A 21857-nucleotide genomic window follows, 5' to 3' on the forward strand; every position below is an offset into this window, starting at 1 on the left:
TAATGACCTGAGTTCAGAACCTGAGTAAAAGTGAGAACCAATTCCACAAAGTTGTTCTCTGACTTTTACATGCATACTGTGGCATGACCCTCACCCCACATCATACACACACACACACACAGAAACACATACACATATACACACATACATATACACACACATACACACATGTACACACACACTTTTTTTAAATTTTAAAAATTAAATTATTTTCTAACTACTGCTTGTTTATTCAGGTTTTTTTTCAAGACAGTGTTTCTCTGTGCTACAGCTCTGGCTGTCCTGGAACTCACTTTGTAGACCAGACTTGCCCTAAATTCACAGAGATCCTCCTGCCGCTGCCTCCTGAGTGTTGGGATTAAAGGCGTGCGCCACCACCGCCTGGTTGTTTGTTCATTTGGAAAAGAAGAATTTATGTTAATCACTCAGTAATCAGAAAGCCTCAACTTTTCCCTGCCAAGACACTTGTGTTCAGGGTATAATCTTCTGACAGACTCTGCAAAAGGTTCAGGCTGCCTAGGCCACAGCCCTCCACATTGGAACTTACACCAGCTGTCTGACCAGTCTGCTGATAGCTGGTGAGGCTACATACCTGTGCCCAATCTCATGAGCAATGGTGATCCCTAGGTCGAAGCCAGTGTCCTCAGTGATGAGGCAGCTCCAGGAAGAGGAGCAGGCACCTCCCAGCTGGGTGACCCCCCGAACCTGCTTGTTACCATCAGGCAACTCCAGGTCAAACCTTGATAAGGGAAAAAGAAGCATATGGAAGGCTCCACCAGCCATGCTGCTGGTGCATAAAGAAGGGAAGATCATAGGCAGCCCTCCCAAGCAAGCAGCACCCCGTGGGGATCTCAGTTACCTGGTTATATAGAGAATCAGGTCAGCATGACTTGGATCCTGGTCATCGTGGGGGTTGATTGTCTGGCTCCACTCACAAACACTCATCAGGGATGAGGTGATGTTGGTCGTGATATTTGGAGTACTCTAGGAAGCAACCAAAGAGCCTGTCTCTGCGGAAGTGGTACCCAGGATGGCGCTGACTGTTGCCAATGTGCTTCTCAATTGGTCCACATTATAACAATCCTATTGCTATCCCACGTGACAGATGGAGAAACAGAGGCTCTGTAAAGTTTTGGGAGAGCCATCCACACAACTGAGCCCCACAGTTACCACCCCCCTACCAGTTCTGCAGGAAAGAATGAAGATCACAGAGTTAGGGGTTGTCCCCACCTCTGAGTCAGAGAGAATGATCAGCTTCACCAGGTGCACCTGAAACTGAGCCCCCAGGGATGGGTCCATCAGCAGCTCTGACCCCTGCAGAAGGCAACAACAGAGACAGTGAGGCAACACACGTGTTCAGAGTCGGTCCAGAAGCCCCAGTGGCAGGACCAGTGGTAAAGAGGGCACCCCATGGGGGCTAGGGGTGGTGGAAAATCTTGTCTGTGTGCTGGAAGCCAACTGTAGACTGTCAGAGGAGCCTCTAGGCCTCATACCTAGAGGTGGCTCTCTAGCTCATGCCTTGGGAAGACCTGAGTTTGAATCTAAACTCTGCCTCTTCCGAGCTATAGGCTCAGGTCACCAATCACTAAGCCTCAGTTTCCTTACAGGCTTTCTGTTTTATAAGGTGGAGATCAAGCCTTGCCTGGCTAGCAGATATGGAGAATAAAATTAGATACTCTGTTTCAGGTACCACCTGATCAATGGTTCTCAACATTTCTAATGCTCTGACCCTTCAATACAGTTCCTCATGTTGTGGTGACCACCCCCAGCCATAAAATTATTTCACTGTTACTTCATAACTGTCATTTTGCTACTTTATTCATCATAATGTAAATATCTGTGCTTTCCGATGGTCTCAGGCAATCCCTGTGAAAGTGTTGTTTTATCCCCTCCCCAAAGGGGTCATGACCCATAGACTGAGAACTCCTGTTCTAATGGCATGTGAAGAACTCAAGGGAGCCTGGGTTTGGCAACTTAAAATTGGAGGGAGGGACCCCAAAATTTAAAGACAATGGTTTCCAACTGGTATAAGGAATCATTTCGTTGAAAAACCATCACCCCAGGGGTTTTTAGACTAAAAGCCTACACAGGTTTCTCTGGACTTAGACCACAACTGTACGTAGGAGGGAAGGCCTGGGGTAGACAGTGTGGTCGCACACAGACAACCTTTGGCGCCGAGACTGGTGAGGTGGATTCAGAGAAGACTTTTCCTTTGACCTGAAAAGGGTGACCAGGCTGACGCCTGAGCCGTTCTAGAGAGAGTGATAGTGACTGGGACCAAATGCTGTTCCAGAACCACACCTAGGATCTCTTCATGACTCCCTGCCCAGCCCCATCTCTGTGGCAGACCTGGGAGAGGAGGAGGAGACTGCTGGGGCTGTCAGTCACTGGCCGGAACTAATTCCTAGAGTCAGTTCATTAAATTTTACACTTTTTGTAGCATACGTGCATACATATGGAAGTCAAAGGACGGCTTGAAGGAACTGGCTGTCTCCTTCCAGCATGTGGGGTCTGGGTTAAGTTCAGGTTGTTGTGTTTGGTGGCAAGCACCTTTACCTATTGAACTATTTTTTTTCCCTTCCTTTCTTTCTTCCTTCCTTCCTTCCTTCCTTCCTTCCTTCCTTCCTTCCTTCCTTCCTTCTTTCCCCTCTTTTTGGGACAGCCCAATAAGACCAAACTGGTCTCAAACTTGTGACCTTCCTGTCTGAGTCTTCTGGATGCTGGGCTGATAGTGTCTGCTACAACCCCCAGCTTAGTTCATCATTCTTTTGAAGACATTGCTCCAGCAAATAGACCCAACCACTCTTTTCACATTGGGTCTAGTGACACCATATGAATGCTCACGAATACCATTGGTCCAGTGTGAATTTCTGAAGGTCTGGAACTGTCATACCACACATATGTCTTATGTGCACTGTACGAATGTCCTCTCTGAGGAAAGCTTGATATTGCTTGTGTCTTGGCCATTCTGACATAAGGGTTAAGGGTGTGAGGCGCCTCTGCTCTCCCAACCATCAGATCACACGGAGGAGGTGCCGGTGAGAAAGGGAGCCTCACATCTCCAGGCAGAACAGCATCTGTTCACACCTAGAGTGCTCATCTTCTCTGTGCCTCTGAAGAGGGAGCAGTGTGTGCAGACTGCACTCACTGTTGGCCACATGAACACTGGGGCAGAACTGAGAGACTGGGGGGAGGAGTTATTGAAAGGGATTCCCTGATTTTGTCCATCTCTGCTGCAGTGGAAATGAGAGAAGAGGAAGACAGCAGTGACCTCCTTTTCTCTTTAGGGCCATGAGCTCCGCAGACCCTCAGCTTCTATGCGAGTTCAAACATACTGACTTTTGGTCACAATCCCCGAGGGTGGGGCATTATGTCCAGAGGCTCAGAGAGAGAGCCCACAGACCCACCAGAGACCCTGAGCCCACCTTCCTGGACCAGCCATTGCCAGCCCACCACCACTCACGATATTGAGGTTGGTAAGCACATAGCGTTCTGTGTCCTCCCGGTGAGCCTGGTAGACGTCGGGACCCACAGCTACCAGCAGTTCTAGGTGCAGAATGTCCCCCACAGTCCTTCTCCATCTCAGTCTCTGGAGGAGAGAGGAAGGATGGCCTAGAGGGAGGGGGAGGATGAGGACAAAGGTTTTGAAAAACAAGTGCTGGGAAGCTAACAGAGATGGGGTAGCTACTCCTGGAAGTCAAAAGAACAATTTCATGTCCACTCCCAGGGTCCAGTTCTCAGCCTGAGGAAGGTGGTGAAGGAGTGGGTACAAGGCCCAGTTCAGGCTGAAAAGAGAAAGCGAAGAGTTCTCCTAGGACCCCACAGCATGATTCTCCAAGGCTGCTCTCACAAAGGGGAGCAGGGCCTCAGTTAATTGAGGCACTGCAAGAGGCAAGATCCACTTCCTTTTCCCTGGCCCCTCCCACCTGGAACTCTCCTGCTAAGGCTAAGGAGTTGAGGATTCTCTCTTGGGTGAGAAGTGGGGAGGAATAAAGGCCTGGAGACAGGGTCCTGCTTTAGAATCCTGCTCTTTCAAGCTCCAGAGAGAGCAGACTGCAAGTTGTCTACTGTCTTTAGATCTTGCCTTGGGGCTGGATCAGTACTTAGCAAAGCAGTCTCAGCCTTGAAATAGGTGTTCCATAAACAAGCCAACAGGAAGGCAAACACCTCTGGTCCCTGGACCACAGGAGTCCTGCAGTGCTCACTCTCTTCTGGAATACAGAAGGACTAGAAGCCCAGGTGACATCGTCCTAGCCCTTCAGGAGTCCAGAGGCAAGAGGACCCAAGGATCCAGACAGTGTGTATCCCACCTAGGCCAGAGGAAAACCGGTTGCAGGCAGAAGCACATCCCTAACCCTCTTCAGCCTGACTGCTAGCCCCATCTGGATCTTGCCAGTGTCTGTGTGATGTTGAAGGAGGCCAGAAGTCAACTTCAGGAGCCACCCACCTTGTTTTTTAAGATAAGATTTCTCACTGAGACTCAAGGCTCTTCAAATAGGCAAGGTTGGCTGGCCAGCAAGCCCTGGGGATTTTCCTGACTTGTGGGCAGGATGGAAAGGATGAGAAGATATTCCATTGTGGCCAGTTTTTCTGTGGTCTGGGAAGGATGCACACTGTGCTCTGCCTCTATTCAGCATGGGAATTAGAAACGTGGGCTACCATGCCCAGCTTTTTTTGTATGGATGCTGGGACTAGAACTCGGGTCCTCATGTTTCCACAGAAGTACTTTACCAAGTGAGCTAGCTCCAGAGTCCATCCCCCAACCATGGTTTTAATCGAATCACCAACTGCTCTTCTGGGAAAAGGGATGGCATCCTGAGAGACAGGGTCATAGGTCATGGGAAAGCCTTTACCATGAGGAGATCTACAGGACAGGAGCCAGAACTGCTTGGCCTGGCACCTACCTTGTTCCCAAAGAAAGAATAAATATTTACAACTATGACCAGAAGTGACAAGTTCCTGAAAATCGGCCAGCTACATGAAGGCCATCCACAGGCCAAAGAGGCCAGCCGATGAACGCCCCCTCCCTTGTGATACTAAACAGAAGCCTGGAGTCAGGATTCCAGGGCAGCCAGAACACCCGAAACAGTTTTTATCAAGTTGGCAGGAAGCAGTGAAACTAATTAACAGAGAGACACAAAGCGTCTCTGACCTCGTGCATCCATGGCTACCAGAACCCTTATGGCACTGATTTGGTGAAAACTACCTTAGACCCTCACCCAAGGCTCAAGAAATCCCCCTGGCTTAGAGCGCGCAAGACAGCTACCTGTGAATGCAGCAGCACGGTGGCCAAAGTAAGAGGATGCCTCCTTGGGTTCCTGATCTTGAAGAAAACTCTGCAAAATAAAAAGACATGGAGGAGAAGGAGAAAGGAGACAAGACCAAGGGAGAGAGGATGACGGGAGATATAGAGACAGAGAATGAGGGGTCACACCTCGTCATGGAGGAGAGGAGAGAGGTCCATAGAGGTCTGCAACAAAACAGAGCCTGTCATCTTCACCAGAGTAATCAAATTTCCTTTTCTGCCAGCAGAAAGACCACAACCACTCCACCCAAGAGCTTTGGCAGCCCCCTCTCCCAAGTGATGCCAACACCTGGAGCTCATGTAATCCCACCTTCTGGAAATCAGAGACCCCGCAGCAGCTCAGAATGAAGAAGGCACCGGTGAGGGCTCCTCTGATACTGGCAGTATGAAACGTTTGGCATGTCACCGATAGGCAAAGCTGGCTCATCCTTGGAAAAGGCAGGGGATGGCTGGACAGGAGCCCTGGTGACTGGGAGTCTGGTTAGTGTGGAATGTGACAGACTTCTCTTGCTGGCTGGGCGGGACATCAGGCGGTGTTTACTCTTCTAGTGAATCTTCCTCCCAGGGCAGGGCTATGGGGCAGGCAGCAAGCAGCTTCTTCTGCTAGGAACTTGCCTGGTATGGTTCCCAGTGAAGAGCATCCCAACTATGTCCTGCACTAGGAAAGTCCTTCTGCTGTGCACACCTATCCTCCTGGGAGGGTCTGGCCTAGCAGTTCAGTCTGGACAGGAGCAAGCTCTAGATAGGACCCCTGGGTTGTGGGTTCATGTGAAGTGACAGGCCCTGGGTGGCTGGAATCGCTGACTGACCAAGGAGAGGATGCTCTAAGGATGTGACAGCTTTGGCCTCTTGGCCTGCCTTTCCTCTGGCGCCTCCATTTCCAGGCTCTCTCTAGCTCTCCTGTCCCTTTACCCTTGGCAGAGTTTGTGCCTCTCCCTGCCCTGTACTTGCAGACACCCTGTGCCCTCACCTCATCTCCCTGCCCTCATCCCTACTATTTTGACACTGTCCACCTGATCTGCAGCTGCCACCACTATCCTTTGATGACATCAGAATCCAGCTTCTTTGATCTTTTGACACAGAAGGAAGGAAGACCAGTGACTCTCTAGGAATCCTCCAGACCTTCAGTGCCATCTAAATGGCCTATTCAACCTTACAGACTAAACAGTTACCAGGTTCTCAGCCTCCTGAGTACACAGATGACCATTGTTAAACTACCTAACTGTGGGAGCTATTCTTGGTTGTCAACTTAACTACATCTGGGATTAACTAAAACCTAAGTTACAGGGCACTTCTGTGGGGGTTTTTGGTTAACTGGATAATTTGAAGTAGGAAGACCCTAAATCTGGGTCATTCCTTCTTATAGCAGCCTATAAGCTGCTATATAGCAGACAAAAAAGAAAGAGAGAGAGAGAGAGAGAGAGAGAGAGAGAGAGAGAGAGAGAGAGAGAGAAACCTTTGCTCTTTGCCTGTGCGTCTATTCTCTAGATTCTGATGGTGTATACTGAAGACCAAGACTGACTGGGACATCCAGTCTCAGGACCGAACAACTAAGACCCACCTACACCAAACTACTGTATTCTTGGACTTCCCGTTGGGAGACAGTCATTGTTGAACTGGCTGGATCACAGCTTGTAAGTCACTCTAGTAAATTCCCTTTAGATAGATATATAGAGAGATGATAGATAGATAGATAGATAGATAGATAGATAGATAGATAGATAGATAGATAGATAGATTCATTCTATCAGTTCTAGTCCTCTAGAGAGCCCTGACTAATACACTAACTCATACCATGTAAGTCAATCTACTAAATGCCCTTTGTGATATGTATTCATGCCACCCACTCTCTTCCTCTAGAGACCCCTGACTGTATAGATCTCAAATGTTTCTTGAAGGCCCATCAATTGGAGGTTTGATCACCAGTCTATAGAAGCTGGTGGACCATTTCAGATATGGGACCTAGTGGGAAGAAGTTAAGCCATTGAGACTGTGGCCTTTAAAGATATTGGGTGGCCAGTTCTTTCCTTCCCAGCGCAGGGTCTTCTGGTGGTTATGAGGCCAACAGCCTTTCTCTGTCATATCCTTCTGTCATGATTCTTTGACTCGCTACGGGCCTAAGCAGCTATGACTTAAACCACAGGCTAAAATTAACCTTCCCTCCTTATAAAGTTGATTACCTCAGATATTTTGCCACAGTGATAGGCAACTGACTATTACTTCCCAATGATGACTATCTCTGTTTCCCCAGCTAAATCTGCAGCCTCGCTTAGCCCCTCAACGGGGAGGATATGTACCGACTGTGCTGGGCTAGACTGACTCTGGGTGCTTTTCTACTCTCTTGCTTTCTTGAGGTGTATTTTTTTAATGAAAAATATTTAGTACATTTTTATTTGTGTGCATATGTGTTTCTGTTTGCTTGAATGTGTACCACCATGTGAGTGTAGAAGTCCAAAAGAGGTGTTGAATCCCCAGTGTGAGTGCCAGGACCCAAATGCTAGTCTTGTGCAAGATCAGGAAGAACTTTTGACCATTGAACCACCTCTCCAACTCCTAGGCTTTTAACTTTTATTCTTGAATTATGTGTATGTGTGTTATCACTGTGCGGGGCTGTGCGTGTGAGTGTGAGCACTCTGAACGGATGGACCAAGCCTTCAGTCCCTCTCTCTGAGGTGGTGCTCCCTCAGCACTCCTCTTTCCTGCTTGCGTTTTGCCTCTGCCCCTCCGCTAGATTCACCCACTCATTCATCCAGATGGCATACATTTATCTGAGCTCCTGCAAAGACTAAGAAAGGCACTGTGCTAGACTTCAGAAAAGTGGCTATGAGCTGATCAGAGAACCACTGTGGCTGCTTGGGGGAGAGAAGCAACAACAAACAAACAGATATACCCACCATACAGTATACATAAGAGACCTTAAATAACACCTTGCATTCTCTCTGACCATTAAGATTAAAGCTAGATGTCAACAACAAAAGAAATGACAGAGAGTATAAAAAGTCATGGAAGCTGAGTGGCTCACCACAGAACGAAATTGGGTCAAGACAGAAATCAATAAGAAAATTTAAAAACGTTTTAGAATTGAATGGAAATGAAAACACAACATACTCAAACTCAAACCTATGGAATATAATGAAGGCAGGCCTAAGAGGCAAGCAAGTTCATAGCGCTAAGTGCCTATGAAGCACAATTAGTAAAACTCAGAGATGGAAATTGGGGTTCAACCTGAAGGTCAAAAAAGCAAAGCAGCCAGCCATTGACTATTACCTTGATCTCAATCAAAAATGGCAAGCCTGCCTCCAGGATCCTCAGAATGAGACCGAGCCTGAGAGCTGTCTCTTTTTGTTTTATAATCCTCTCTAGTTCTGGGATTAAGGGCATGCACCAGTTTGCCTGGCTTCTACGGCAAACTAGTGTGGCTACTGGGATTAATGGTGTATGTTACTGCTGCCTGGTCTGTAAGGCTGGCCAGTGGGGTTGTTTTAATTTTCTGATCCTCAGGCAAGTTTTATTTATTAAAATACAAATGAAATGCCAGTACAGAGGTATCTCATGTTTGTAGTGACACATCTGAAAACTCTAAAAATACAAGAAGAAACAATTGCCAGGCAGTGGTGGCCTCCTCAGCACTCAGGAGGCAGAGATAGGTGAATCTCTGAGTTTGAGGTCAGCTTGGTCTAAAGAGTAAGTTCCAAGACAGCCAGGGCTATTCAGAATAACCCTGTCTCAAAAAACCAACCGACCAAGCAAACAAACAAACAAACAGAAAAGAAAAATAAGAAGAAGAGAAAGAATTAATCAAACTCAGGTTGAAATCACCAAAAGAGAAACAAACAAAAACAATACAAAGAGTCATAAAACAAAGAGTTGGTTCTTTGATAAAAGCAACAGATATTTTTGCCAAATTAACCAAAAGATGGAGAGAAGAGTCAAATTAATAAAATTAGAGATGAAAAGAAAAATAATACAACAGATGGCAAGGAAATTCGGAGAACCATAAAGACATTTTCTAACAAACTGGAAAACCTAAAAGAAATTGATGAATTTCTTGAAATATAAGGCCCACCAAAGTTAAATAAAGATGAAATAAACTAAACTAGTTATGAGAGAACCAACCACCTTCTGATTGGACTGAAGGCCTACTCCATGAGATGGGACCCATACAGTACACTGCTAAAGTGGCCAAGCACCTGAGACCAAATACATCATAGGCCTAGAGGAAAAACTACTACTGTTGTTCTGCCAAAGGAACATAGCAATAAAATGACTCCTAATGACACACTGCATCTCTCAGCCTCCATCAGAGACACTTCTCACAGTAAATGGGAATTAACATAGTGACCCACAATTGGACAATGTGTAGAGAGTGAGAGACTATGGAGCACTTAGCCCTCAATGCAATTCAAAATTCTCCCGTCAAGGTTCAGGGATCTATGTGGAATAGGAAGTGGAAAGATTATAAGAGCCAATGAATGACTCCGAGGAAACAGTCTCAGATTACAACATACAGACTCATACAAACTCACAAAGACTGTGACAGCAAGCGTGGGGCCTGTGCAGATTCAAGCCAGACAAAATTCCAGCACTGAGAAAGAGGAAAATGGACACAAAGTCTCATCTCTAACCAAGAAGTTATTTGCAATTGATAACCTGCTGGGAAAGGTAGAATAAGTTTTCTCTAGTGGAATGTCACACTCCAGGACAGGCCCAGTCCAGGAGTCAACACAAAATGGATTCTATGGGGTTTTCTGTGAGATTTTTGTTTCGTTTTGTTATTTGTGTTTATTTTGATTTTTTTTTGTTTTTTGTTTTGTTTTTTTTGTTTTTTTGTTTTAGGGAGAGATGGGGAAGGGAGGGAGAAAGAACTTGAAGTTTGCTGGGGAGTAAGATGTGGGGGAGGGTATGGAGGGAGATAGTGGATAGAAAAACAATAAATTGTATTGTGTAAAAATTTTTTAAAAAAGAAAATAAGGCCGGGTGGTGGTGGCACATGCCTTTAATCCCAGCACTTGGGAGGCAGAGACAGGTGGATCTCTGTGAATTTGAGGCCAGCCTGGTCTACAAGAGCTAGTTCCAGGACAGGCTCCAAAGCCACAGAGAAGCCCTGTCTTAAAACAAAACAAAACAAAACAAAACAAAAAAGAAAGAAAGAAAGAAAGAGAAAAATAAAGAAAGAAAAAAGAAAGAAAATAGGATGAAAATTAACATTGCAGGACACAGAACTCAACAAATGAGTTTAAATCTCAGTTCCTACACTGGAAGTATAGAGGTAAAGAGTACTTGATTAGCATTTATAAAGCCTTGGGTTTGTCAGCACCAACAGAAAAATGAAAATAAAGAAATCCTAGCTCTGCTATAGTAACTATGTGACCTTAAACAAAATATTTAGATTTTTTTTCTGACTTTCTATTATTCCAATCAGTAAAAGTATTAAAACAACCATTTCTGCAGGGTGTGGTGGTGACACTTTTAATTCCAGCACTTGGGATATAAAGATAGGCAGATGTATTGAGTTTGATGCCAATCTGGTCTATACTGCAAGTTCCAGGCCAGCAGAGCTATATAGTGAAACTCTGTCTCAAGGGGGAAAAAGGCACTTCATGTATTGTTGAGATTGCATAAATCAAAGTATGTAAAAGCAGTCGACACACAGTAAATGTTCAATAAATGGAAGGTTTGGTTACTACCAAGAGGTCTTAACAAGAGGGCATTCTGTATTCTGTATCATAAAATGTTTAAAAGAGATTGAGTTCTAAGCATATAGTACCTTGAGAGGGAAAAATACCCGCTTTGATTCTAGAGCTCGAACTACCACGGATAATTATGTAAGTGCAAAATTTTCAACTTACAAAACTTCTTTTCTCTCCTAGTCATTGAACTCATCTGGATCCCTTGGGTCTTTAAGAAGGAGAGGGAAGCCAATCGTGTTCAGCACATGGGTCTTCACCACCACCAAGGGGCTCCCTGACCTTCCTAAGTGGCATGTAGATTTGCTGTGCATCTTTAAACTTTGAAAACCAAGGAAGGAAAAAACTACACGATTGTGGAAGTCTCATCTGTGTTACTGTATCGCACTATCAGGGTCAAATGTGGATTTCCGGTCATTTTATCACGGAGGTTAAGAAAAATATATTTACATTATCACAATTAAAATCTTGTTTTACCATTATTATCAGAAACAGCTGGCGCGCCTTTGCAACCCTAAGATTGGGTAAACTGGGCTAGCAAGCGCAGGGAAATCCTGAGTTTCCGCAGACTGTGGTTGTACACAGGGCGACCAACACGAGCTCCTTCCGGCCTCCCGCGGGGTGCCACATCGAGAGTGGTCCCCCAAGCCTTTTCCGGTGTCCCTGCTTCTCGTCATTCCCTCCCTCTCACGACTCCTAATCTTGGTGAAGGCCTGGGTTCCCTTCTGTCAAACTCTATGTTGTCAGTCACGGGGACGATCTCCAGGTGGGTAGCAGCCTGTATGGTGTTAACTAGCGATCCGGTCGACGAGTTCGCAGACGTGCGGAACCAGAGGTGCAGACTCGGTTTCCAGCAGGTCGCGAAGAGAAACACCACCCGTGCTGCTTCAAGCACTGTAGCGGTGCGCTTGCTTTCTGTGGTGTGCTTCCGTGGTCCGTGCTGAGTTCGAGTCTTCCCTGCGGGGTCGGGCTGCTGAGACCGAGGCGATGAAGGCGAAGGCCACCACGCCGGTGCCCCAAGCGGGGCCTGCCGAGAAGCTCGCTCGGAAGAAAGCCAAGAAGAAGTTCAAGAAGAGGAAAGCGCAGGGAGGAAGCGGTGCTCCGGGAAGCAGCCCGCCAGCTATCGCAGGCCGGCCGCCGAAGGCCCCAGAGAACTTTTCTCAGAATTGGAAGGCGCTGCAAGAGGTGAGACTAGCGACAGGCCACCTTCATCCCGGACTTTTGGTCGGATAGCCACAGACCACGAAGGACTACGGGTGGTTTCAAAACGTGGAGGGGCAGCACTGCACGGACTCCCTCACGGGATCTTCGGGCTGTAGGCATGGCGGTAGTTGTGGCTGTCTGACCTGTTGACAGTTTTAGTAGTGGCCAGTGCTTCCACATTCTATAGAGTTTTCTCTCTGTTTCCCTCAAATTATTTTTCTCAATCACAAATCCCATATCTCTGTTGCCACCCTGCCAACGTGTTAAACAGTTTCCCAGAACTCTGGCCAGACTGTTCTGGAACTTGTGTAGCTCAGGATTTCCCCGCACTAGTGGTAGTCCTCCTACGTTAGGTAGCCTCCCAAATGCTGGATCATAGGTGTGAACCACTATACTCACCCTCATTCATAAATTCTTACATTCTAGTTAGATGCTGTTACTGTCCTTGTTTCTTAGAAGAGGAAATTGAGACACAGAGCTTACGGGGTTTAAGGGTGGTCACATAGCATATAAATAGCAGAACTGGGATACTGACCATGAATTTTGATCCACTGACCTCCAGGCAATCCTCTGGAGTGTATGACATGGAGCCTCAGTTCATAAGAGAGCATAGAACTTCTTGAGCTCCATAATGCTCCACCTGTTCCTTAGTGTGGATTTTTCTATCTGTACACACAGGACCAGCCAAATCCTGTGGACAGTCCCAGTTCTTGGTTTTTTGTTTTTGTTTTTTTTCTCCCAAGTTAGTAAAGTGAAATTAAATGCCTGGAATGCATATTTGCTATAGGGAACTTAGAGTTGGCTCTGGTTTCTACAAGAATCAAAACCCTTCGCATCTCTTGATTATTAGGGGAGCGGGTAAGTAGAAATCCATTGCATCGTCTCTCAGTTGGATGTCATCTTGCTTGGGTCTTAACTGGGGATTTGAATACAGGGAAGAAATAGCTTGCCTGGATCTCTGCCTCTGCCTGGATAAGATCAAAGCTATGGCTGTTCTCATCAACCATCTCTGGTTTGATAGGATTTTTTTTTTCTTTCCATTGAACTCCCTTCCCTTGGGTCTTCCTCAGACCCTGAGCTGTAGCCAGCCTCCAGAGATAGTGTAAAGGAAGTGATCATTGTGTCCCAGCATATAGACCATGGAAGTCACTCTACATGCAACTCCAGATTAAAGAAGGGAAAATGATGCTCCTGCCCCAGAATGAAATGCTCTGGGTGTTAAGCCACTCGGGTACACATGGTATAGAGTTTGAAATGCAGAGTGAAGAAGCAGATGCCAGCTTGTGCATTGAGATAAGCAAAGGAAAAGAATCTCAATGCCAGTGACTTAGTGAAAACAAGGCTTTTCCAGGGGCTGGAAAGATGGCTCAGCAATTAAGAGTGTGCATACTCTTCCAGCAGACCGTGGTTTAATTCCTTGCACCCATGTGGTGACTGATTCACAACTGTCTAACTCTAGTTGCAGGGGATCCAGTGTCCTCTTCTGCCCTCTGTGGGCACCAGGCATGCATGTGGTGCACAGACACACAGGCAAGCAAACACCCATACATATAAAAATAAATTTTAAAAGTAGAAAAAAGGGTTTTCCCAAGAATTTTCTATTGGTGATGGTGACTGGAAGTGTGTGTGGGTGGTAGATACATGTTTGTGTATGCATTTATATACATGTTTCTTTAGTCTGTGCTTTGTCAGTTCAAAATTTAAATGTGGCATATATTTAATTTTGATCCCATTAGCTGCTGAAACAAAAGTCACAGGCCCCAGAAAAACCTCTTGTCTCTCAGAAGGATGACAAAATGCATTCTCAGATAATCCAGCAGAACAAAAAAGAAACCTCAGAAAAGTCAAAGGGAGACAAGAAGAGAACAGAAAAAGACCAGCCCACTAGGGGTTCTGTTACTTCTACATCTAAGAAGGACAGGAAGATACTAGTACCTCCCACAAATACCTCTGGAACAGAACTGAAGAAAGGAGCCAAGAAGAGGACATATAGTGACATCTCTTCTCATCAAGGTGACACCAAGCATAAGCGGAAAGCTAAGGAGGCAGCTGTCGTCTTGAATCAGTCAACACCTACTGAGTGAGTATCAGCTCTGCTTTGGTGACTGGTATGTCCTTTGCTACTGGGCCACAGATACAGATGGTCCTTACTGAGCACCTAGTCTCCACGTCTTCAGCACTAAGAAAACATGGTCCTGGTGCAGTCTTCCTCTCTGACCCTATGGGGTTTGTTTACTTGTCATCTGTTTCCCCTAGAGTGTGGGCTGCTGAAGGCAGACCCTGTCCAGTCAGTGACCCCAGCGTAGAGCTTTGCACAAGGGGAAGGCCAGCAAAAACTTTGGCATAATGTGCGCTGGAACCAGGAGTCCCTGTGAAACCCAGTGCTGCCTCTTGCCAGTTGATGGCTTTGGGCATGTTTCTGCATCCTTTCTTCTTCGGTGAGGCCATCTGTATAATTAGGGGAACTGAGGTACAGCATGTGTTCGTGTCTTTTGGCTACTTAATGAGCACTGTGGTGACACTGCTCCTCGAAGGGATGTGCTTATAAGGCGGTCTGGCTCTTGCTACCTGAGCCTTTCCTTCTCTTTAGCTTAAAGAAAATCTGGGCCCTGGATTGTGGGGAAGGAAAGCATCCCCTTGGGAATCAGTATAGAAAGTATGTTTATGACAGTTTTGTCAAGTCAAACTAACTGAGACCATGACAGACTAGACTACAGGACATAGTGCTGAAGGGTAAAGGATATGGGTTTGTCTGCCTCTTCTGAGCCCTACAGGCAGGCTGGATTAGAGGGGCAACAAGGTCCCTCCTTCCTAAGGCTGATAGAAGTAGGGGAGATACTTATGTTTACTTTAGCATTTGTATGGGGGTGATCAGGGTAGCCTAGTGAAGAAGGCAAGGAACACAAAACAAGAGGCCTGTTAGTACATTGACATCGGATAGCCATGGAGCATCTAATATCGACTCTTTCTCACTCTTCCAAAATGTGGAGACAGTGCAAGGCATTGGCTTCTGTGTCATGCAGTCCTCCTGCCTGTGTATCCTGATTGATAACACATCTATTATTTAATTAGAAGATGTCAGTGGTCAACTCTATTGAAGTGGGTCACGTTTCTGTTTACATTCTTTGCGTTTTATATGTAGTCTTTTTTATATGTAGTTTTATATGTAGTTTTTAAGTCTTGGATAATAGATACATTTGCCAATATAAAAGAACAACTGTGAGGGGTTGGAGAGATGGCTCAGTGGTTAAGAGTACTGGCTACTCTTTCATAGGCCTGGATTCCCACCTGGAAGTGCACAGCCTTATTATATAACTCCGAGAGTTTCAGGGGATCCCGTGCATGCCCTCTTCTGGCCATCCCAGGTATTAGAGAAAGAAAGAACAGCAGTAAAAGGAAAGTGCAGCAGGTTCAACTAGAGTGAGTGTACAGGGGCACAGTCCTGCCAGCCCTCACGGTGCTGCCCCTCACTGCCAGCCCTCCTGCTCCTCACAACCTACCAACAGGGAGAGAGATTCTTTCAACAGGCATCCAGTGCCCCATGTCTATTCACCACCAGATACTCTCATCTTTGCCTCATAGGGAAGACATCTGGTTTGATGATGTGGATCCAGATGATATTGAAGCTGCCATAGGCCCAGAGGCAGCCATGCTGGTATGGAAGCGGCTGGGGAAGGGCAAGAGTAACATCACCCTGGAGAAGGAACAAGCCTTTAGTGGGTAAGCTGTGCTCGGGCCATGGCTGCTGGGAATGTTCTGCCTTCTGGGGCTGTAATCTCTCCGGGGAGGAGGAGCAAGCACTGAGCCATGACTGTCCAGCAGGTCTTAGTGGGTGCAAAATAGTGATGAATGGGCTTGGCTCACTGGCCTAGAATCCCAGTCCGTGATATTTATTACACTGGGGCCTTTGGTTCCCCTCAGCCTGACAAAAGCCTTGGCCCTGGACTGTGAGATGGTAGGCGTGGGCCCCAAGGGGGAAGAGAGCATCGCAGCCCGTGTGTCCATCGTGAACCAGTATGGGAAGTGTGTTTACGACAAGTACGTCAAGCCAACTGAGCCCGTGACAGACTACAGGACAGCAGTCAGTGGGATACGGCCTGAGAACCTGAAGCAGGGTATGATGCCCGTAGGATTTGAGTGTAGCGATGGAGATGGTCGCGGGACTCATTTCTCTCCTCCTTTCCCCTTTGTGTTCTGGAACAAGGTGTGACAGGGATCCTGGCACTGCTTACCTCTTCCTCAGAGTAGCATACTGTGCAGATACAAAAGGTATCTTTCCTGGCTGTTGTCTATTTGTGTCCTTGCTTCTTTGCCTCCTACCCAGGACAGTAGATTTCTTTCTGTTGGATTCTCTTGTATTTCTTTCTGTTGTATAGCAGTGGGGAATAAAATGGAGTGTGTTAGGGACCAGGAGGGAAGCCATGAAGGGTGAGTAGGGTACATGGGAGCTGGGAGACAGATCACAGGGTCTGTTTGGGAAACTCTAGTGCAGTGTTAGCAGTAAGGCCTCCAGCAGGACATTGAGAACAGGGTGGAGATCAGAAGACTGGTTCTGAGCAGGGGTTGGATAGGGAGGTGGCTGGAAGAAGTGACCTAACATAGCAGAGACTAGGTCTGATTTATAATAGGAGAGGACATCTAGGATGTTCTGAGCCTGCCTCCTAGAGAGACCTGGAGACCGCTAGAGATGCAGCCTTGTGATCTCTCCCCCACTCCTCACCACACACTGCCTGTTTGCTTCTCTTGGTATCCATGGCCAATAAGGTGTCTCTGTTGAACAGTAGGCTCTTGCGTTCTATCACAGGAGTTTGGTCCTATTAGCTCTGAACAGAGTTGGGCAGTGAAGTGGTTTTGGTAGGAGTGGGGGCAGGGTGGTCCCCAGAGGATGTCTGCTGGGAAAGAGCAGCAGACAGACTCAGGTTCATGCAGCCCTTCTTGTACTGTCTGTGGGAGAGATGTAGTCTGAATCCACTTGGGAAGTCAGAACTATGAGTTGTGTTGAATGGGAAGCATATTGTCAGGCATACCTGAGAGTCTTAAATGCTCTCAAGCTTCTCTGGGAAGTTGCTAACTGCTGCCAGTCCCCTGGTTGGTTTTGAGTAGAACTTGTCCCTTTTTTTTTTCTTTTTCTTTTTCTTTAACTGTCCTCAAAACTGGGAGCAGAGCACAAGGCACAGTGGGTCTCCTAGCCTTTTCACATCCCTGGGTCCAGCGAGACACTGTAAGGGTCTACCTCTCATCGAAGCTCTGTGTGTCATTAAGGGCCTGACCTGTTGTCATCAGTCTGACCAGGGAACAGGAGGAACTTCTGTGAGAATCTTGGTGAGTTATGTGTTGTTAACCACTTCTTTGCTTGGTTTTCAGGAGAAGAATTTGAAGTTGTGAAGAAGGAAGTGGCAGAAATACTGAAGGGCAGAATCCTGGTGGGACACGCGTTGCACAATGATTTAAAGGTGCTGGTCTTGGGGCCATAGCTCTTTCATGTGAGCCACACACGGCCTCACATGCCTGTCTCTAGAAGCACCACTCTGGGGGATTTTTCATTTTGAATTTTTATCTTGACTTGGAAGTTCTCTAGGAATAGTATCAGGTACCTGGGCTCTTGCTGTCTAAGAGACCATATTAGGTACTTGTTTTTAGAGTCCTGACTACACTGGTTCCAGTGCCAGAGTGCTGACAATTCTATGAAGAGGACTGTGAGTGTCCCCTGTCTGATCTGGCAGACGGCCTGATGTCTAGCTGTATGCCCCATGACCAGAGACAAGTTTCTCTACACTGTTAAATCCCTGGGTTTCTTGTTGTGTGTCCAGTTCTTATCTAGGCATGGCTGTGGTGCTGGAAGCCCAGCCTCCCATTCTCCCCTGGCATCTGAGGAAGACCTAGCCTGGGTTTATTACATGGGTCACTTTAAGTTCACAAGCAAACTGCTGTCTGGTCCATTGGAGGAAAATGGGAGCATAGTCTACTCGGCATACCTCTGCTGCTCTCTGGTGTAGTGGACGTCTAATGCCAGGCATCAGAACCTTACTGGATGCCACCAACAATCACACAGTGTAAGCGGATCTTGTTTAATCCTTTGGAGACAGGGATTAGGCTTATGAGTGGCAGAGCTGAGTTTTGGGGTATTGAGAGATGGCTCCATGACAGCAGTGAGTGCACACCCAGATACCTCCCCACTGATCCTCAGCATCCCAGGTTGGCAGAGCTGACCTGCTGCTGCTACTTCAGCTGTCCCTAGTGGTGAGGATCCTCTTGGGCATGTTTCCTCCATGTCATTCCAGCTAATCACCTCCCTCGAAGGCCGGCCACACATCAGCCAGTTAGGTGACTGAGCTCAGAGACCGCCCAGTGCTAGGACATCTGACTTGTAGCTGTCCCCCTTAGAAGCCTGTTGGGTATGAACTGTGGTGCCACTTTTCTCACTGTTTCAGGAACCTCTGGATGGGAGTTTAATTCCCATTCAAATGTATCGGTCTAGGCACGTAGCTCAGTGGCAGGATGCATGCGGCCCTGGGTCTCATCCCGCACCACCAATGTTTAACAATTGAAAATAAATGAAAGTTACCTGCCTGCTGATATGTTGAGTCACCTTAGAGAAGACTGTCACCAGGGACACACATGCTTCCTCTAGTGGGTTACTTTTTTTGGGCTATGTGAATCTAGAAGTCTCAGAGGTTGCAGAGTAAGCTGTTAACTTTCATTTTGTGCTTCCCCATGAACAGAATCAGCTCAGATAAAGAAGGTTGCGGGTTAATTGACTTTTTCTCAACATCTTGATGTCAAACTTCTATTCTATTCTTTTTTTTTTTTTTTATCCACGCACCCCCACCTCCGGAGTGCTAGGATTAAAAGTGTGTACCATACCTGGCCAAGATTTTATTTTTATTAGCATGGTTCTTAATATTGGGTCTCTCCTTAAGTGAGAATGATTAATTGAAGAAGCTCTGCCTTTTTCTGAGTGTTACACCTTCTGGTTCTTTGGAAAAGGGGAAAGGGGGCTCCATGACTGCGGACTGAAATGAAGATACTTGTCATCATTTTCTTCTAGGTACTGTTCCTTGATCATCCAAGAAAGAAAATCAGGGACACCCAAAAATTCAAACCTTTCAAGAGTCAAGTAAGGGTACGTAATGAACCGTGGCCGGTCCCTGGCACTGACCCCCCCGTGGCTAAAGGTTTTAGTTTGTTTTGGTTTCTCATTTTAACCTTTAAAAGAGGGCTTGCTGCCTGAGTCTGGCAACCAACCTGAGTTTGATCCCTGGAACCTGCATGAAGGCAGAAGAGAACTGGCTCCACAGGTTTCCTCAGACGTGGCTCACGGGTTAAGGGCACTTGCTGCTCTTACAGAGAACATGTGTTAAATTCTCAGCGCCCGTGTCAGGTGATCCACAGTCATCTAGAACTCCAGTCCAGGGAACCTGACACCTCTAGCCTTTTCAGGCCCTGCACTTACCTGCAGATAGACATATCTCTGTGTCACTAATAAAAATTAAAAAATTGAAAGCACTCTACCACTTGGTAGATCTCCAGCCCCCAACTCCTCCTTTATTAGCTGATAAGTAATATCATAAGCCACAGTGGGCTAATGGTTGCAACTCCTGGTGTATGCCATAGCTACTCCTGGTGGAAAGAAAACTGCAGGACTGAGGTGTGGCCAGCTGCGTCCTCCTTGGGCAGAGCCTATGAAAGCAGCACATTCAGTGATATGCACCTTCTCTCTACAGAGTGGAAGACCATCTCTGAAACAACTTTGTGAAAAAATTCTGGGGATCAGGGTCCAACAGGCAGAACATTGTTCAGTAAGTATCATTGGGTAAGCCCTGACCTTAATACCTAGGTTCGTATGTATCGCTTGACAGTAGACACAGAAGAGAGGATCCTAGGCAGATCAGGCTTAGGAAATGTTGATTATATCTTAAATATTTATATTTAACTTGAACTCAATACAAAGAATAATACTCTGTAAGAATTTGAAACAAAATTCACCAGTCTAATTGAAGACTTTTAATGTACTTACAGTATTTTACTGAATAACTGAGGTTAGGGACTTCATGGTAATGAGGCTTAGTTGATCAGAGAGATGTCAAGGAGGGAGAAGCAGCGGTTCACTCTTGGCAGAACTTATTGGTACCCCAAAAATTACCTAATGTGCTTCTAGCCCCCTTTGACCTCCCACTAGGCCCCAACGCTGCCATTACCCCTATACTGCCATATTGATGACTTACGCTCCAGCACTTGAGCCATGGAGGAACAGAGCCTTTCTAAACCTAACAAAGGTGCTTTTTAGGACTTCATGGCTCTGAGCTCTCAGTTCCAACAGTGCCCCCCACACACACACACACCGTGGCCAATCAGTTTTTTCTGGAGAGCAGGTTCCCCTGCAGTGCGGCCTCTAGTTCTTTGAGCCCTTGTGCCTATCTCAGCAGCTTCCTGCTGCTGTAAGGTGTCCCTTTCTGCCCTTATGTTTAACAGAGTGACTGAGTCTGAAGCACGGGAGTTAGCTTTTGCTCTGGTGTTCCAGCCATTTTTCATGATTTTCTCTTTCATCACCTTACCATGGTCACCCTATGAAGTATGTGCCTCTCTTGGCCATGTAGCCTCAGTGCTGTAGCTATCCTGAAGACTCAGTAGTCATAGGGTTGCTTTTGTGGCCTTTGGCCGCCATCTCTTCTCACTAGCTGGGTAGTCAACATTGCTGTGTGTCACCCAGGTCCAGGATGCCCAGGCAGCAATGAGGCTGTACATCATGGCAAAACGGCAGTGGGAGAGCATTACTGCAGACCGGCGGCCCCCAGCCACCACCCCAAAACCCTGCAGCGAGTACGCTTAGCACCAGCCTACTACTGCCACCTCCTCTACATCCTTCAGTGACTCCTCAATGGCAGCTGGGACGGGATTATGGAGCCCCATCAGATTTCTGCACAGCAGGGACTCACTCTGAGCGTTTTCAGAGCCATGGCTGCAGGGGTGTGACATGTGAGCTGCTGAACTTCCTCCTCCTGAACTCTGCTACCAGGACCTGGTCCTGCACCTGTGTGTCGAGGTAGACTAGTCAGATACCAGGACAGAAGTCCGGGTGTGGCGCAGGTTCAGAGGAAGGAGAGATTGGAATGGATGAGTGTGCTGCAGTGTCTGTGTCTGCCAACCACCTGCACTACCGCTTAACACCGAGCACAGCTGCATTCAGCCAGGGCACTCAGCACCTTCTCCTAAGGAGCAAGAAGTGTCTCCTCTTGTGGGGAAGGGAATAAGCACTGCTGGACCTAAAGGATCCAAGGGCCTTCAGTCTGCTTCAGTGAAGTGGAGGTACTTTCTCCTATGTTCCTTGCTTGGCTCAGTCATCTAAAAATGCCAACATCCAATATGGTGTTCTCCACATAGTCCTTGGGGTGAGACTTGGGGCACAGGTACCCCTGGAGGTGTAAGATCCTACCACCCTGATGCACTGCAAACAGGCATCTGCCTGCTGTCTTCTAGCAACAGGTCCAGAGTGAGCAGTAAACTTTATGGACCTACTTGACAACTCTCGGAATGGAACTGTGGACTGAGGTGTAACTCAGAGCACTTGTCTGCAGTGTACAAGACCCTGGGCCCCATTCCCAGTGCTGTCAAAAATAAATGGATGGATAAATGGAGTTTGTGAAAGCTTAGCTTCTTCCCAT

At 46.9% G+C, this 21857-nt stretch overlaps 2 protein-coding genes across 3 annotated transcripts in view; one reads left to right on the forward strand and one right to left on the reverse strand.

The window, feature by feature from the left end:
* Adamts13 (ADAM metallopeptidase with thrombospondin type 1 motif 13) overlaps positions 1 to 5780 on the reverse strand; it is a 32578-nt gene extending 26798 nt beyond the window's left edge. For both annotated transcript variants that reach the window (XM_087899827.1, XM_087899826.1), the window contains exons 1-6: positions 5616 to 5780; positions 5267 to 5336; positions 3464 to 3612; positions 1231 to 1314; positions 860 to 984; positions 593 to 739 (exon numbers count right to left, since the gene is read on the reverse strand). In XM_087899827.1, coding sequence (XP_087755953.1) covers positions 593 to 739; positions 860 to 984; positions 1231 to 1314; positions 3464 to 3612; positions 5267 to 5336; positions 5616 to 5732 — 692 coding nt within the window. In that variant the 5' untranslated portion in view covers positions 5733 to 5780. The remainder of the gene's footprint in view (positions 1 to 592; positions 740 to 859; positions 985 to 1230; positions 1315 to 3463; positions 3613 to 5266; positions 5337 to 5615) is intronic.
* A 5890-nt stretch (positions 5781 to 11670) lies between these two features.
* Rexo4 (RNA exonuclease 4) lies at positions 11671 to 21830 on the forward strand. The gene is made up of 8 exons (XM_048431821.2): positions 11671 to 12177; positions 13932 to 14275; positions 15778 to 15915; positions 16117 to 16310; positions 17560 to 17648; positions 19244 to 19318; positions 19920 to 19994; positions 20906 to 21830. The coding sequence occupies exons 1-8, from the start codon at positions 11980 to 11982 to the stop codon at positions 21023 to 21025; spliced, it is 1233 nt and encodes a 410-aa protein (XP_048287778.1). The 5' UTR covers positions 11671 to 11979; the 3' UTR covers positions 21026 to 21830.
* Positions 21831 to 21857: the final 27 nt, after the last annotated feature.

Source organism: Myodes glareolus, chromosome 21 (assembly GCF_982192425.1).
Source record: "Myodes glareolus chromosome 21, mMyoGla1.1, whole genome shotgun sequence".
Lineage (NCBI taxonomy): Eukaryota > Metazoa > Chordata > Mammalia > Rodentia > Cricetidae > Myodes > Myodes glareolus.